The sequence below is a fragment of the Mustelus asterias genome, chromosome 26 (assembly GCF_964213995.1).
Source record: "Mustelus asterias chromosome 26, sMusAst1.hap1.1, whole genome shotgun sequence".
Lineage (NCBI taxonomy): Eukaryota > Metazoa > Chordata > Chondrichthyes > Carcharhiniformes > Triakidae > Mustelus > Mustelus asterias.
The window spans coordinates 39,829,045-39,846,795 of record NC_135826.1 but is presented as its reverse complement, the minus strand read 5'-3'; the positions used below and the strand labels follow the sequence as shown (position 1 = coordinate 39,846,795).

General features: G+C 43.0%; 1 protein-coding gene across 2 annotated transcripts in view; it reads right to left on the bottom strand.

Annotated features, from left to right (window-relative positions):
* ell (elongation factor RNA polymerase II) overlaps positions 1-17,751 on the bottom strand; it is a 150,594-nt gene that overhangs the window by 56,724 nt on the left and 76,119 nt on the right. Inside the window, exon 3 of one of the 2 annotated variants that reach the window (XM_078198524.1) lies at positions 1,919-2,040. The exons of the other annotated variant lie outside the window; for it this stretch is intronic. Within the exon in view, the coding sequence (XP_078054650.1) occupies positions 1,919-2,040 (122 nt within the window). The remainder of the gene's footprint in view (positions 1-1,918; positions 2,041-17,751) is intronic. 2 annotated transcript variants of the gene reach the window in all.

Genomic DNA, 17,751 nt, shown 5'->3' with positions numbered 1-17,751 from the left:
AGTAATATAACCGCTTCTCAAAATAAACTGCCCACTACAGATCAGGCAGCCACATACAGGCATGGACAAGATCACCAGGGCTGGACAAGCAAGCAGCTTCCATTATGGTCAACCGAGTAGGCATGCTGGAGTGACAATTCCACAGGTCCTGGAAGCTCATTGTCACTTTCCAGATGTGGGTGCTGACAGGCTGTTTGGCGAAACACAAGATCCAGGGATGTTGTGCTCTACCTTTTACTTTTGCAGTGTGGTTAATCCCAGTTTGATTTTTTAGAATGGCGAAGGAGTATGAATATAAGCAAAATTCCATAGATTCTATGTATAAGATATTTGAGAAGATCAAAATTAAGGGACACAGTGTTAAATGAAGAGTTATAGCATGGGTAGGAAGTTAATTAAAATTCAGAAAAAAGAGCAGTGATTAATGAATGTTTTTAGACCGGAGGGATTTCAATAGCAGTGCCCCCAAGAGATCAGTGTTACTAAATATTTGAACTTGGATAAAAATGCACAATATTAAAAATTACAGTCAACACAAAAAGAATTGAACTGTGAACAGGGTTGTAGGCAATTTCAAGAGAAAGACCGACTCGATTTAGCTGATGTCAGGTGAAGTTTAATTTTACAGAATATGAACCAATCGATTTTGGGAGAAAGAAAAAGGAAGTGAGTACATGAAATGATTTGGCTTTAAGGAATAGTGTGACTTGTTATTCAGATACGCTAATTTTTAAAAGATTAACAAATTGATTAAGCAATAAATAGGCAGGCTATGGAATCCTGATTTTAATAAATAGCGTATATTGTACAAAGGCAGAAATAATGCCAAACCTTTGTGACTCATTGATTATTGTATCAGGTTTTGGATACCTTACTTTAGGAAGGCTGTCAATGCCGAGGAGGGGGGATAGGGGAGATCCACAATGATAATTTCAAGGTGTGGGGATTAATGGAAAACACAGTAAGAGTTTTAACAACACCAGGTTAAAGTCCAACAGGTTTATTTGGTAGCAAATGCCATTAGCTTTCGGAGCGCTGCTCCTTCGTCAGAGGGAGTGGATATCTGCTCTCAAACAGGGCATACAGAGACACAAAATCAAGTTACAGAATAATGATTAGAATGCGAATCTTTACAGCTACATTTAAAGAGCTACATTTAAAGCTACATTTAAACAGTATCCACATCATGATTAATGGCAAGACAAGCATTTTGTTGCCCAATCATAATTGTTTTGAACTGAGTGGCCATTTCAGAGAGTGGATCATGTAATTTGAGCTCATTAAAGACCTGATTCTACCGGTGTTGCAACTGATGTCTGTGTACTCCAGTGTTTAAAGTGACAACATGAATTAGAACAAATCAAACATCCCAAAACACAGCTCTGGTCTCCAAATTACAAAAAGAATATTGAGACATTAGAGAAGATGCAAAGACGATTTACATGAATTACTATAACTAATTATAACTATCAGGACACACTGAACATGCTGGGATTCTTTTTTGAAAAGAGAAGACTGAAAGATGACCTGAAAAGGTCGAAAAATATGAAGGGGATTTGATATGATATATGTGGAGAGGAGTCTACTTGCAGTGGAGCCCAAAACTAGGGGCCATAAACATAAGATAGTCGCTAATAAATCCAATAAGAAATTCAGGAAAAGCCTCTTTGCCCAGAGCTGAGAATTTGGAAATGGCATGGAGTGGATAAGGTGAATGCCATTGCTGCATTTAAGGGAAAGCTAGATATACACGAGGGAGAAAGGAACAGGGGGATAGGTTGATTGAGTGAGACGAAGCAAAACAGGCGGCATAAACACCATCATAGCCCAGTTGGGCCAAAAGGCCTGTTTCGTGCTGTATATTTGAGGCAAGGTATGAAATGCTCTCCCAGGAACAATGGCAGAAGCTAAATCTTACCGAGATTGATACTGTTGAATACAGTCAAAGCTGCACTGGGGATTGTCCCTGCCGACATTACAAAGGTAAAATGTGAATGTCCGCACTTCATTTGGGCAATCTGGCCTTGGAATGGTGATCCGCTGTTGGAAAGAAAAGAAAATGTCAGCTTTTCAAAACAAAATCCAACATGCTCCAGAGACATTCAACAGAGTTTAACCCCCTATAGGGCACAAATAGGAACCAGATTAAAAAGTTGTTTAAAAAACTCATAGCCCATTGGGAACAATGTAAAAAGTGTCAGCCTCAGTTCAGTTGATAGAACTTCTGTCTCCATCAGGAGGACAAAGGCTGAAGTTTCACTCCAGGGCCTATTCTAAGCTCACCCCTTCCCAGACTGAAAAATTGTGCATTGTCTGAGATGCTATCAGATGAGACTCAACTTCCCTGTTTGGACACAGACAAAATCCCGCGGCACTATACCAAGAACAGCAGAGAGTTCTTGTGGTATCCAGGCCAACGTTCTTCCCTCAACCAGAAACACACAAATTGGTAATTCGTCCCACTGTTACTTCTTGGATCTTGCTGTGCAAAGTGGCCTGGCAAATAAGGCACCCATTAATGTATTATGCATGTTATATGTTTTACTTGAACAATTGCATGAGAGGATGAAGGTTCAGTGCGATCGCTGACAGCTGAGGCACTGACAGAATCATGATGTTACTGATGAGAAAGCTCCGAGTACTGCAGTGGTCACAGCAGCTAGACAGGTGTATAGTCCTGCTGCGGAACTAGAAGCCAAGGGCTTCTCTAGCAATGATATTCAGTGTTCCAGCACTGGCCCTCATCAGAATCACAAGGAGATCAATGCAGGTTTCACCCTCACTTCAACCAGCTCGTAATCGGAGTCTCACCAACACCAGTAGGGATAAAACAAAGGCGAAATAACAAATTAATTTCAGAAACTGATGAGCACTCAGAAGGTTTAGCAGCAGCTGTGGACGGAGAAACAGAGTTAATACTGCAGACGATGACTGCTTGCTTATCAGTTCAACAGAGATAATTGTGAGATAGTGCACTGTGGTAGGAAGAATAGAGAGGTCACTTATTATTTGGAACGTCCAAGTCTGGGTGAGGTAAAGGAACAAAGGGATTTCAGTACAAATGCATCAATCTCTAAAAGATGTGCCAAAGGTTAGCAAGGCCAAAAAGAACACAAGTATTGGGTTTTATTCCCAGAGGGATAGAATCAAAAAGTAGGGAAGTTATGCTAAACTTGTACTGAACCTTGGTGAGACCTCACTTGAAATACTGCATACAGTTGTGGTTGGCATGTATTGAGAAAAGGATATTAAAGCAATAGAAAGGATGCAGAGAAGATTTACAAAGTTGATACTTAAAATACATAAGTATAACATTTCAGGAAAGGAGTGACAGGCTGGGTCTTTGTCAGGAGGTCAAAAGCCACCAGCACTTCAAAAGGTATTTCACCAGATGAGAATGCCAAAAACGAGATTGTTAGTGCAGACAGACCAGAAGAATACATCGCTCCTCTAATAGGAAGCATTTTGGGCAGACAATTGCACCATCCAGGAAAGGCATATGTTAGAACTGTAGAAGTTGAGGGGACATACAGCCAATACACAGAACGAACCATAGCACCCTTACAGTGCGGAAGGAGGCCATTCAGCCCATTGAATCTGCACCAACCCACCATTTTTTTTAGTCTTACCCAGGCCCTACCTCTGTAACCCTACATATTTACCCCGCTAATCCTCCCAACCTACACATCTTGGAACACCAAGGGGCAATTTAGCTTGGCCAATCCACCTAAGCTGTAAATCTTTGGACTGTGGGAGGAAACCAGAGCATTGGAAGGAAACCCTCGGAGAGAACATGCAAACTCCACACAGTCACCCAAGGCCGGAATTGAACATGGGTCCATAGTGCTATGAGGCAGCAATGCTGACAACTATGCCACCGTGCCGCTCACCAAAGGAGTATAATTAGCAAGCATAGAGGCAGTTTCCATCTAGCAGCCTGAGGGGCAGGTTTTCCATTTAGCAGCTTGTAAGCTGGTTCTAGCTAGCAGACCAGAAGCAAAAGTACAGAAACCTTCGTTGAGCTGGTTAAAGCTATATCTTTGCTGTACCATGAAGAAACCTTCCCCAGAATAACTCTTCAATTGTATACAGCGTGGTAACTATAAGCTGGTCTTTACTTATAGATTAATTGAATTGGATGTTGTTTAGGAAGAGGGAAGTCCTGAAAAAATTCAAATCTCGTAGAAATCATAGAAATCCTACAGTGCAGGAGGCGGCCATTCGGCCCATCGAGTCTGCACCAACCACAATCCCACCCAGGCCCTACTCCCACATATTTACCCGCTAATCCCTCTAACCTACGCATCTCAGGACTCTAAGGGGCAATTTTTAACCAGGCCAATCAACCTAACCCGCACATCTTTGGACTGTGGGAGGAAACCGGAGCACCTGGAGGAAACCTACGCAGACACGAGGAGAATGTGCAAATTCCACACAGACAGTGACCCAAGCCGGAAATTGAACCCAGGTCCCTGGAGCTGTGAAGCAGCAGTGCTAACCACTGTGCTACCATGTATTTTGGATCAAAAGGTTAATTTCTACTTAAACTGTGTGGGTATGTTTAGTAGTTTCTTATACAGAACTGTCTCAGATCATTATAGTTGTGTTCGTATACGTGTGACTTTTTCTGTACTGTAATAAATAGTATTTGACAAGTGTCATACAATGACTAGCTGGTTACTGTTCTCAGTGGGTCTCGCACATGACTCTTCACACCATTCTTGTAAACAAAATATTATATACCACCACAAACCAGTGTCCCAGATTGGGATATCCTCGCAAATAAGGGAAATGGGAGGAAGGGGGTACCAGGATATTGAATATGATCAGCCATGATCAAGGTGAATGGCGGAGCAGATGCGAAAGGCTGAATGGCCTACTCCTGCTTGTAGTTTCTATAACATCAGCTGCGCTCGTGACATTTTTTTATTTAAAAAAGGCTGAAGGGGTGACCTCATCAAGGTATTGTATAAGGTTTTGATAGAATAGACCCAGAACAGGATGTTTCCTCTTCTGGGGAAGAGCATAACTAGAAGTCATCAATATATTAGACGGGGGAGTAGTGGTATTGTTGCTGGACTAGTAAACCAAAGACCCAGGGTAATGGTCTGGGACATGGGTTCGAATCCTACCACAGCAGGTGGTGAAATCTGAATTCAATGAAAATCTGGAATTTAGAGTTTAATGATAACCATGAAACCACTGTCGATTGTCATAAAAACCCATTTGGTTCACTAATGCCCTTGAGGGAAGGAAGTCTGCTGTCTTTACCGGGTCTGGCCTACATGTGACTCCAGACCCACAGCAATGTGGTTGACTCTCAACTGCCCGAGGGATGGGCAATAAATACTGGCCCAGCCAGCGACGTTAACGTCCCACGAACGAAAAAAAAGAATCAAGAGAATCAGCAAGAAATCCAATAGGGAATTCAGAACAACCTTCTTTACGCAAAGGATGGTGAGAATGTGGAACCCGTTATCACAGGGAGTGATTGAGGCAAAGAGGAGTATTTAAGAGGAAGTTAGAAAAGCACATAAGGGAGAAGGGGAAGTAGATGGTCATGATGATAGATTTAGAAGAGGAAAGATAGAGGGCAGCTCAAGAGTACCATAAATTCTGGCATGGACTAAATGGCCTGTTTGTATGCAATATATCCTCTGCAATCCTTTCGTAAAATTCATTTATGAGATGTGGGCATCACTGGCTAGACCAGCATTTATTACCCATTCCCAGTTGCCCTCAAGATGATGGTGGTGAGCTGCCGTCTTGAACTGCTGCAGTCCCGGAGGGGTAGGTACATCTACAGTGCTGTTAGGGAGTAAGTTCCAGGATTTTGACACAGCAACAGTGAAGGAACGGTGATATATTTCCAAGTCAAGTTGGTGAGTGGCTTGGGGGAGGAGCTTCCAGGTGGTGTTCCCAGGAATCTGCTGCCATTGCCCTTCTGGATGGTAGTGATTTTTGATTTGATTTATTGTCACATGTATTAGTATACAGTGAAAAGTTTTTTTCTGTACAAAGCACAGTGGTTAGCACTGCTGCCTCAAAGCGCCAGGGACCCAGGTTCAATTCCGGCCTCAGGTCACTGTTAGTTTGGAGTTTGCGCTTTACCGTGTCTGCGTGGGTTTCCACCGGGTTCTCCGGAGGTGTGCGTTAGGTCGATTGGCCATGCTAAATTGATCCCAAGCAGGATAAATGTGCAGGGTTACGGGAACAGGGCCTGGTGGGATAGTGGTCAGTACAAACTCGATGGGCCAAATGGCCTCCTTCTGTACTGTAGGGATTGTATAGAGAAGGAAAGGAGAGGATGCAGAATGTAGTTTTAAAAGAGTTAGAATAGAGTTTTAAGAGCATAGAACGAGTGTAAAAGAGAATTAGAGGGTATGCTGGGCATAGCTTGCAAGAAGTCACCTCGCTCCGGTGCCATGGTGGTCAAGGGTTTGGAAGGTGCTGCCTAAGGAACTTTGGAGTGTCCCTGCAGTGCACATGGCTGCCAAGTGTTCGTCAGTGGTGGAGGGATTGAACGTCTGTGGAAGGGGCAACAATCAAACGGGCTGCTTTGTCCTGGATGGTGTCAAGCTTTGAGTGTTCATCCAGGCAAGTGGAGAGAATTTCATTCCACTCCTGACTGGTGCATTGTAGATCTCCTATGAGATCTGTTGAGCATTTTCAGCCTACAATGTTTTTCATTCGGCATTCCAGCGTCCACAATACCTTTTGCTTTTGTTATCTTGTTTTGTTGGTTCTCGCAAACAAACTGGTGGAAGGATGTGGTTGTGAAGCTGCTTCATCTATGGCCATATAATTGTGAATGCACTGACAAGCCTTTAAGAACATTGGCAAAAAGCACAATTACCGTCTTAACAAGCAGACAGGGAGACACTTCAAGACAAGAGTTTGAGTGGCGGTGTTGGTGCAATGCCCAGTGGCATCCAGCAGAGTTAGTGACCGTGTGTGTAGGCACTCTTGTTCAGTCATGATGTGCACACAGTTTGCTCCCCTTGAGATTGAGTTGCAATTTCCAAACAAAGAATGCCACTCAACGGGAATCTCCATTTTCATTGTTAATGTATCTTCTGGGCAGCATTTAAACTGCTGGCTCACAAGAAAAGCTTGAAAAATGGATTGTGATGAATAATAACTTGCTTATTGGAGCAAATGAGGGGGGTAGGCAGATCAGCAGGGAAAATATCTTGCCCTTGATTAATATAAATATCATGCGGCATTGCTGCAACACCGAGCTCTCCAGAACTCCAGGAGAGTTTGAACTAATGGGTGTAACAGAATGTACTTTTGAAAATAAACCTGCAACACTGTCGGCAGGTTACTACGCTATGGTGTAGTTTCAACAGAAGTGGTTAGTGCTTCTAAACAATACTTTGCATTTACATAGCATCTTTAATGTTGTAAATGATCATAAGGCTCTTCAAAGAGTGATGATCAAACAAAATTTGACACCAAGCAACACAAGGAGTTATTAGGGTAGATGACTGAAGGTTTGCAGAGTGTGAATGACAGGTTTTAATTTTTTTAATTCTCAGAATAATTTCAAAGATGCGGCATCAGCAGCTCTAGGTCTGTGTACAACTTAAGGCAATGTAAAGAACTGCAGGCTGCTTCATCATACATTACAAATGTAGTTTGCCTGCAGGCTTCTTTATTGCAGAGATCTCTTGAAAACACCAAGTTTATCAAAGCTTCCACAAACACTGTACAACACAGTACCCAGAATCACTGGGCTTTCTTAAAAGAAGTTTTTAAAGTAGAATAGAGAGAGGTAGAGGGGTTTAGGGAGGGATTTATAAAATCATAGAATCCCTACAGTGCAGGAGGAGGCCATTTGGCCCATTGAGACTGCACCAACCACAATCCCACCTAGGCCCTCTTCCCGTAACCCCTCATATTTACCCTACTAATCCCCCTGACACTAGGGTCAATTTAGAATGGCCGATCAACCTAACCCGCACATCTTTGGACTGTGGGGGGAAACTGGAGCACCTGGAGGAAACCAAGAACTTGTGGCCTAGGCAGCTGAAGGCATGGCCACCAACAAAAAGGGGATTAAAATTGGGAATGCGAAAGAGGCCAGAATTGGAAGAGTGTAGAGATCTAGTATTGGACAACCAATGCTGTGCAACCCATCAGTCAAATACCCATGTGATAGTTTGGGAATCTAGATATGACTAATTTCTGATTAGTGAATAACAAATGAGTGACAGGCTCCTTAGAAACAGGATGCTAGAAGATGTTTGTTAAGTACTTGTACAAGTACGATTTACCTGTATGATGAATAAGTGTTTCTACTAAAAATAAATTAGATATGGCTCTTGGGGCTAAAGGGATCAAAGGATATGTGGGGGGCGGGGGGTCAAAGGATATGTTGGGGGGTGTGGGGGGGTGGTGGAGGAGGAAAGTGGGATCAGGATATTGAATTTGCTGATCAGCCATGATCATAATGAATGGCGGAGCAGGCTCGAATGGCTGAATGGCCTCCTCCTGCTTCTAGTTTCTTTGTTACTAAAATTAATGCATGTGACGCAAACAGTGCAACCATAACCCAGCGCATGTCTGGTTTGAGATTCCTGTGGGACAGTGTTTAGAACATTGGACAGAAACACCACACAAAATACTGCACATGCCAAACACCATTTAACTGCTAATACCTAATTATAACAGCATTTTTCACGTACAGAAATTCTTCAAAGTAGGCTTAAGAAGAATGTCTGTTGAGCAGTGAAGTGAGAGACTGGGCGTGCCAATTAGAAACACGCTTAAAGATACTGTGTTTGAGGCAGTGTTTAAAAATGAAAAAGGCTGGTGGAGGGATTTCAAGAGAAACTGAAGGCTCTCCCATCCTAGCTAGGACAACGGGAGTAGAAGGGATGCCAGGAGCTTGTTTAATGCCCAGTAACTAAAGCCAACAGCTGCTGGTGCAGTATTTAGCTAAAAATCAGAAGATCCCAGCTTCTATCCTTGGTGTGTGCTAAGATCTCAGCCAGATGAGAGGAAAATATCATACTTCTTCAGCACCCTGCATTTGAGAAACAAATATCTTCCAGAGATCAGCGCTCCTGATCGCTATTAAGAGTTGGAAAGCGAGTGTGCATACTGGGTATGGATTTAATGTGTAATGATGACACACATTGCCTATATTCACACTAGGTTGTCCAAGTTGACACATCTCAGTACCACCAGATTCCAGATCCTCCAAATACAGAAGCAAGAAAGAATCTCCAAACAGCAGCATCCTCTTGCAAAGCAACATGTCCAGCATCGAGGCATCAATCATTCAAAACCAGCTCTGCTGACACCAGATTCCCAAAGCAGCTCGATTTGGAACTTGCCAGGAGACTCTCAGGAGGACAGTGGAAACGCTTTAGAGATATTCTCCAAGCATCCCTGATCAGATCAAACATCCTTGTTGACTCATGGCAGCCCCTGGCTCGTGGCCAACCGAAACAGAGAAGATTCCCTTGAGAAGACACCTCTATCGGCAATAGAGGTGAAGGCAAGGCGCCAGAGAGAACGCACAAACCTCCAAATTCATTTATCTACCCTTCAAGCACCCATCTGCTCCCTATGTGGCACAGTCTACTGATCACAAATTGGACTTAACATCCATTTCAGAACTCATCGAACCAAAATAGAAACAAGTCCTCCTCAATCCCAAGAGGCTATCTAGGAAGAGTCACTAAAACGGTGCAAGTCAGCATTGCCTGTAGGAATGAGAGAGGGAGGAAAAGAAGGAGTAATGGACACAATTTTAAATAAAAACTTACATCAGACAAAATGATCAACTCTTGATAATATTGTAAATTATATCCCCTGGAGCCAATCCTCTCCAGAATTTTCAGTGAGTTATACAAACATTTAACAGAAACATAACTAAAGAGACCTCCAACCACCCACTACAGCTGCAGCTCTGATTCTGGCAGAACATGTGGTTACACTAAGCTGAATATTTTCATAAGTTAGACGTACAGTTGGACAACATGAAAATGAATTTTATAGAGTGCCTGATCCACATCTCTCTAACCTTTCTGAGCCTGTCACATGCAACCACTCTTGCGCAAGTAAATGTGACGTCAATTTGTGCATAAGTTCTCACAACTTGCAACGATAAATCTGTTTTTGGTATGCTGGCCAGTCCTATGAGATCCAAAAAGCGCGCACAGTATCAGATAGCAAGACAGAGGAATAGAGACTGACAGATGAAGAGAGAGACATTGTCATGAGAACCAACTTGGGCAGCCTTCTAAATTTAATACTGGCTTCAATAATACCACTGCTCCCAATTTTTTGCAGAAGTCGCTGGAAATATTTCAACTGTTTCCATTTACAGTTCCTCTAGACCAACTTTTCTCTTTTGACTTGATCATTACCACCCAACTTTTGCTTTGCACCACTTAATCACTCCTTACAACAAAAACTATAACACTGACGAAGGGTTATCTTGACTCAAAACTTTGGCTCTATTCCCTCTCCACAGATGCTATCAGACCTGCTGAGATTTTCCAGCATTTTCAGTTTTTGTTTCAGATTCCAGCATCCACAGTATTTTGCTTTTAGCTTTTACACTTTGAAAGTACTTCATTGGATGTAAAGTGCGCCGATCCCTGGTCCAAACTAGACCGTTCTTTTGTAAAAGCAACAATGTAAATGCAATTCCTTTCATTCTCACTCCTGCCTTCAACACTATCACAGAACTTTTCTTTTGCTTTTTTTCCTCAGCCCTGCTTCTGCACTTGCCTAAAACTTGTTGCATTCTATATCTACTGTATCTGAAAGGCTAGCGAGCTTACACATTAACTCTGCTTCTCTCTACGTGGATTTTTTCTCGTCTGCTGAGCATTTCCACCATTTCATAGAATCTACAGGGCAGGAGGCCGCCATTTGGCCGATCAAGCCTGCACCAACAACAATCCCACCCAGGTCCTATTCCCGGAACCCCACATATTTACCCTCCTAATCCCCCTGACACTGAGGGGCAATTTAGCATGGCCAATCAACCTAACCCACACATCTTTGGACTGTGGGAGGAAACCCACGCAGACACGGGGAGAATGTGCAAACTCCACACAGACAGTGACCCGAGGCCAGAATTGAACCCGGGTCCCTGGTACTGTGAGGCAGCAGTGCAAACCACTGTGCCGCCACGCCCCCACATTGAACATTGACAGCAAATGAATTTTGGGGAATCTACCCTAGTTGGGGAATCTAGAACCAGGAGGGACAGCTTCAGAATACAGAGTAGACCATTTAGGACTGAGATTGAGGAAAAGTTTCTTCACTCAAAGGGTAGTGAACCTGCAGCATTCTCTACCACAGAAGGCTGTGGAGGCCACGTCACTGAACTTACCCAAGAAAGAGATAGAACAAAGAACAATACAGCATAGGAACAGGCCCTTCGGCCCTCGAAGCCCGCGCCGCTCCCTGGTCCAAACTAGACCATTCTTTTGTATCCCTCCATTCCCACTCCGTTCATGTGGCTATCTAGATAAGTCTTAAACGTTCCCAGTGTGTCCGCCTCCACCACTTTGCCCGGCAGCGCATTCCAGGCCTCCACCACCCTCTGTGTAAAATACGTCCTTCTGATATCCACGTTAAACCTCCCCACCCCCGCCTCACCTTGAACCTATGACCCCTCGTGAACGTCACCACCGACCTGGGAAAAAGCTTCCCACCATTCACCCTATCTATGCCTTTCATAATTTTATACACCTCTATTAGATCACCCCTCATCCTCCGTCTTTCCAGTGAGAACAACCCCAGTTTACCCAATCTCTCCTCATAACTAAGCCCTTCCATACCAGGCAACATCCTGGTAAACCTCCTCTGCACTCTCTCTAAAGCCTCCACGTCCTTCTGGTAGTGTGGCGACCAGAACTGGGCGCAGCGGCCGAACCAACGTTCTATACAACTGCAACATCAGACCCCAACTTTTATACTCTATGCCCCGTCCTATAAAGGCAAGCATGCCATATGCCTTATTCACTACCTTCGCCACGTGTGACGTCACCTTCAAGGATCTGTGGACTTGCACACCCAGGTCCCTCTGCGTATCTACACCCTTTATGGTTCTGCCATTTATCGTATAGCTCCCCCCTATGTTAGTTCTACCAAAATGCCTCACTTCGCATTTATCTGGATTGAACTCCATCTGCCATTTCTTTGCCCAAATTTCCAGCCTATCCATATCCTTCTGTAGCCTCTGACAATGTTCCTCACTATCTGCAAGTCCTGCCATTTTCGTGTCGTCCGCAAACTTACTGATCACCCCAGTTACACCTTCTTCCAGATCGTTTATATAAATCACAAACAGCAGATGTCCCAATACAGAGCCCTGCGGAACACCACTAGTCACAGGCATCCAGCCGGAAAAAGACCCTTCCACTACCACCCTCTGTCTTCTGTGACCAAGCCAGTTCTCCACCCATCCAGCCACCTCCCCCTTTATCCCATGAGATCCAACCTTTTGCACCAACCTACCATGAGGGACTTTGTCAAATGCTTGACTAAAGTCCATATAGACGACATCCACGGCCCTTCCCTCGTCGATCATTCTAGTCACTTCTTCAAAAAACTCCACCAGGTTAGTGAGGCATGACCTCCCTCTCACAAAACCATGCTGACTATCGTTAATGAGTTTATTCCTTTCTAAATGCGCATACATCCTATCTCTAAGAATCCTCTCCAACAACTTCCCTACCACAGACGTCAAGCTCACCGGCCTATAATTTCCCGGGTTATCCTTCCTACCCTTCTTAAATAACAGGACCACATTAGCTATCCTCCAATCCTCTGGGACCTCACCTGTGTCCAGTGACAAGACAAAGATTTGTGTCAGAGGCCCAGCGATTTCATCTCTCGTCTCCTTGAGCAGCCTTGGATAGATTCCATCAGGCCCTGGGGATTTGTCAGTCTTTATATTCCCTAATCGATCATTTTTTAGATTTAAATGGCATCAAGGGGCATGGAGAGAAAGCAGGAATATGGCATTGAGATAGAGGATCAGCATGATCTTATTGAATGGCAGAGCAGGGCTGAATAGCCTTCTCCTAATTTTATGAAACAGATTTGAAGTGTAGTCACTGTTGTAACATTGACAACAAAGCAGTCAATTTACACAGCAAGCTCCCACAACAGCATTGAAGCCAGATCATTTAGAACATAGAAAAATACAGCACAAACAGGCCCTTCGGCCCACAAGTTGCGCCGGTCATGTCCCTACCTACCTAGGCTTATATATAGGCTTACCTATAACCCTCAATCCTATTAAGTCCCATGTACTCATCCAGAAGTCTCTTAAAAGACCCTATCGAGTTTGCCTCCACCACCACTGACAGCAGCCGATTCCACTCACTCACCACCCTCTGAGTGAAAAACTTACCCCGACATCTCCTCTGTACCTACTCCCCAGCACCTTAAACCTGTGTCCTCTCATAGCAGCCATTTCAGCCCTGGGAAAAAGCCTCAGAGAATCCACCTGATCTATACCTCTCACTTTGTTTCAGTGACGTGGGTTTTGGGGTAAATATTGGCCTTGGACAAAGAAAGCGGTGCCTGCACTTTTTTGAATAGTCCAGAGGATCTTTTACATCCACCTGAAAAGGCAGATGGTTTAACATTTCATCTGAAAAATGGCACCTCTGACAGTGCAGCACCCCTTCAGCACTGGCACAGCAAGTGTCAGCCTAGATTTTGTGCTCTAGTCTCTGGAGCAGGGCTTACGCCTACCACCTTCTGATTCAGAGATAAGTATACTACAAACTGAGCCAAAACAAACACCCTGCTGTAAACTGAGAACAAATAGCATCTCACGTGACTGAAGGAAATGGAGAAAAGGGAACTGCAAAAGCTTGGTGCAGAACCTCGAATGCCCTTAACAAATAAATGTTTTAGCAGTGACTTCCAAAAATTAAACTTTGTATAAACCCAGTACACAATCACAAAACAAAAGCATTGGCATTTACTCAACACCATTTCCAGGCATCACCCTTTGTTTGATAAGTTATACTTTTTCCCAGAAAGTGGAAGGGGGAAGGGAAGTCACTATGAGCCAGGAGCTTACTGTAAGAAGCAAACAAATTATTTTTGTCACGTTTCCAGGTTCAGAAAGTAAGAAAGAATCTAAGAGCTTCTGCAAACCTATTAACACTTCATTCACTGCATGCAGGCAAAGAAAAACAGAAAACAAAATGTTTCTTATAATATACAAATCATTGAATCATAGAATGGTTATACGACAGGAGGAGGCTATTCAGCCTGTCATATCTGTGCCAACGCTCTGCAATAGCAACTCAACTAGTCCCACTCTCCTGCCTTTTCCCTTTAGCCCCGCAATTTCTTCCCCTTCAGACAATGGTTCAATTGCCCTTCCATGAAAACTCTGTATGAATGTGCCTCCACCACACTCTCAGGTAGCATATTCCTGATCCTAATCACTCTCTGCCTAAAAAAGCTTTTCATGTCATTTTTTTGTTGCCAATCACCTTAAATCAGTATGCTGTGGTTCTTGACCCTTCTGGCAATTGGAATGGTTTCTCCAAACAGCTCTCCAGATCCTTCATGATTTTGAGCACATTTATCAGATCTCCTCTCAACCTCCTTCTCTGTATGTACAGACCCAGCTTCTCCAATCTATCGCTGGAACCTGCCTGAAGTGGTTTATGCTTTGAAAAAACATTGCATTTAACTTCATTTGTTAAAACAGAGGACATGAGGATAAACCCACTGAGTTAATGGGTAATTGTTTGTCAAAGTCTAGAATGCATTACCGTTCTAGAATTAAATATCAGTTCATTTTCTAACTCCATTATATTTAGGGAACAGAGGAACAAGGGAAGGGTAATCTAGCTCCCTGAGCCTGTTCCACCATTCAATTACACCATAGTTGATCTGTATCTTAACTCCATCAAATTGATTTGACTCTGCAACCCTGAATACCCTTGCTTGACAAAAATGAGGGAACTTCTCTTCAGGGTATTACATGGATTGGGTATGAAGAACAGAGCACGCTGTACGGTGTGGAAGACACAGGTTTTCCTGTAAGGGACATGAAAGGGCAAAATTTTAAATTTAGGATTTAAAAGTTAGGCAATTTTGAACTTGTAGTGCCCCTGATTCAAAAACTGAAAATACTGGAAAATTTGAGGTCTGACCGTATCTGTGGAGTGAACAGAGCTAATATTTCTTCTTCAGAGTTATCCAGATTTGAAATGTTAGCTCTGTTTTTTTCTATATAGATGCTGAGATTTTCCAGCATTTTCTGCTTTTGTTTCAGGCCCTGACTTCCTTGCTGGTTCAGCTGGTAATATTAACACACAATGGAGCCATATAACCTAGGGGTTGTTGGCATAACCATAGAATTATAGGACGTTTACAGCACAGAATGAGGCCATTAAGCCCACTATCTGCGCCTAGTCAAAAAATGGGTCACCCAGTCTAATCCCACTTTCCAACATTTGGTCCATAGCCCTGGGCACCTCAAGGTTACTTTTTAAATGATTTGATGGCTTCTGCCTTATCATCCATTCAGGCAGTGAGCTCCATCCTCGACAGCTCTCAGCGTGAAAAGATATCTTTCCTCATCTCCCAGCGAAACCTACCTATCACTCTAAATCTATGCCCCCTAGTTACTGACACCTCTACTAAATAGGCCATTCCCACCCACTCTATCCAAGCCCCTCACAATTTTGTACATCTCAATCAAATCTCCCTCAGCCTCCATTGATGAAATGATCTCAATCAAGGGCACTGCAAGGTGCCTTAGCATCTCCTGATGTCATCTAATAACTGTTCTTGGAAAAGTACATTCACAAAAATCAGGAGGGGAATGGAATAGGCTCACCAATAGCATTCACCCTTCGTGTTCAAATTCTCTACCAATATTCATCACCCTCACACATCAAGGAGGCTTTTTGGAGAGATACAAGAGGGTGGCTCCAGTTCTGTGACATTCAGCACCCCTAGAAGGGACAAACTGAACCTCCACTGTAAGAGGAAATATTGTGCAGTTACAAATCAGTCTCAGGGACAGTTGCCATAGTGGGTCTCTTAGTTGCAAGGTATTATCTAGAAGATGTATATAGCATACCTGACCCAAACATGGTTCAATATCCAACTACAAATATGTGTTTTTGAGTTGATTTCAAAACTTTCTTTCCCAAGGGAACAGTACTCATAAATGTTGTTGGGAACAAGATATATAAGTTACATTTTTTAATTTCTGTGTTGAGAAAGGTGAATCTTGGGTTAGATTTCATTTCTGAGGTTGTGAAATACAGCTTGGGCAGTCAACCCAAGTTTTCTTGACACATATGGCTTCAAATCAGGATGCCTATGATGTATTCCACTGATCGTCCCTTTCAATACCATATTCATCACCTTCCCCATCACGGGACCATTTCTGGTATGTCCTTGAACTTGAGAAGCTGTCACAGACAAATGATCCACGAGTGAAAAATAAAGAGTATTAGCAAAACTAGTTGATGGCATCAGCTCAATAGGTAAAGGCAAGTGTGATAATGCATCTGCATTACCATGGTACTCTGACTGAGGATACTTTATATCACAGGAGTGTGCTGATAAGATCAGCGACCATCTTTGCAATCGGCTAGCAGCTAACAACAGTATGCCTTTATACGACTCAAAAATAACAGTTAAGGGTCGATGATCAGTAAACAATGTGAAATGAGGACCATATAAATAATGATGAAACCATCATACACCAATTATAAATTATAAAATTATACTGAATGCTTCATTTTCCAGCTATGCATAGTTAGATTCACCACCAGTCAGAGTACATAATGCACAATCCATTGGTCATTCTTCTCCCAAAGGCATAATATGTGAAACGACTGCCCCTATTCAATAAGGTGAAGCATCACAAGCAAGCAGTAATGGTAGTTTCAGATTAAAGTGGGCCGAGGACTGGCAAATGGATTTCAATAAGTGTGAGGTCTTGCATTTTGGAAAGCCATCCAGACTCAAAACGTTGGCTCTATTCTCTCTCCACAGATGCTGTCAGGCCTAATGAGATTTTCTAGCATTTTCTGTTTATCTTTCAGATTCCAGCATCCACATTTTATTTTGCTTTTATATTATTATATGGCAACAAAACTTGTTTACAAAGCTGTGGTAATATTTACACCCCTTTATGCTTTGGACTACCTACTCCAGACATATTAAACAGTTGGACAGGTTCCACATGGGATGCGTTTGAACATGGGCATCAAATAAGAGGACCAAGTGCCCAACACTAGGATATTTCAAAGTGCAGAAATGTCTGAATTCTTGTATTCATCATCAGACCCCAGTTCAGATGGAGCAAACATGCCTTGTGTACCACCTGAAGTTGGCCAAGATTAAGGTTCAAGAAACCCTTGAAGGTAAACCTGCTTTGATTTTGATTTGAATTATTTGATTTATTATTGTCACATGTATTAACATAGTGAAAAGTATTGTTTCTTGCGCACTATACAGACAAAACATACTGTTCATAGAGAAGGAAAGGAGAGAGTGCAGAATGTAGTGTTACAGTCATAGCTAGGGTGTAGAGAAAGATCAACTTAATGCAAGATAAGTCCATTCAAAAGTCTGACAGCAGCAAGGAAGAAGCTGTTCTTGAGTCGATTGGTACGTGACGTCAGACTTTTGTATCTTTTTCCCGAAGGAAGAAGGTGGAAGAGAGAATGTCCGGGGTGCATGGGGTCCTTAATTATGCTGGCTGCTTTGCCGAGGCAGCAG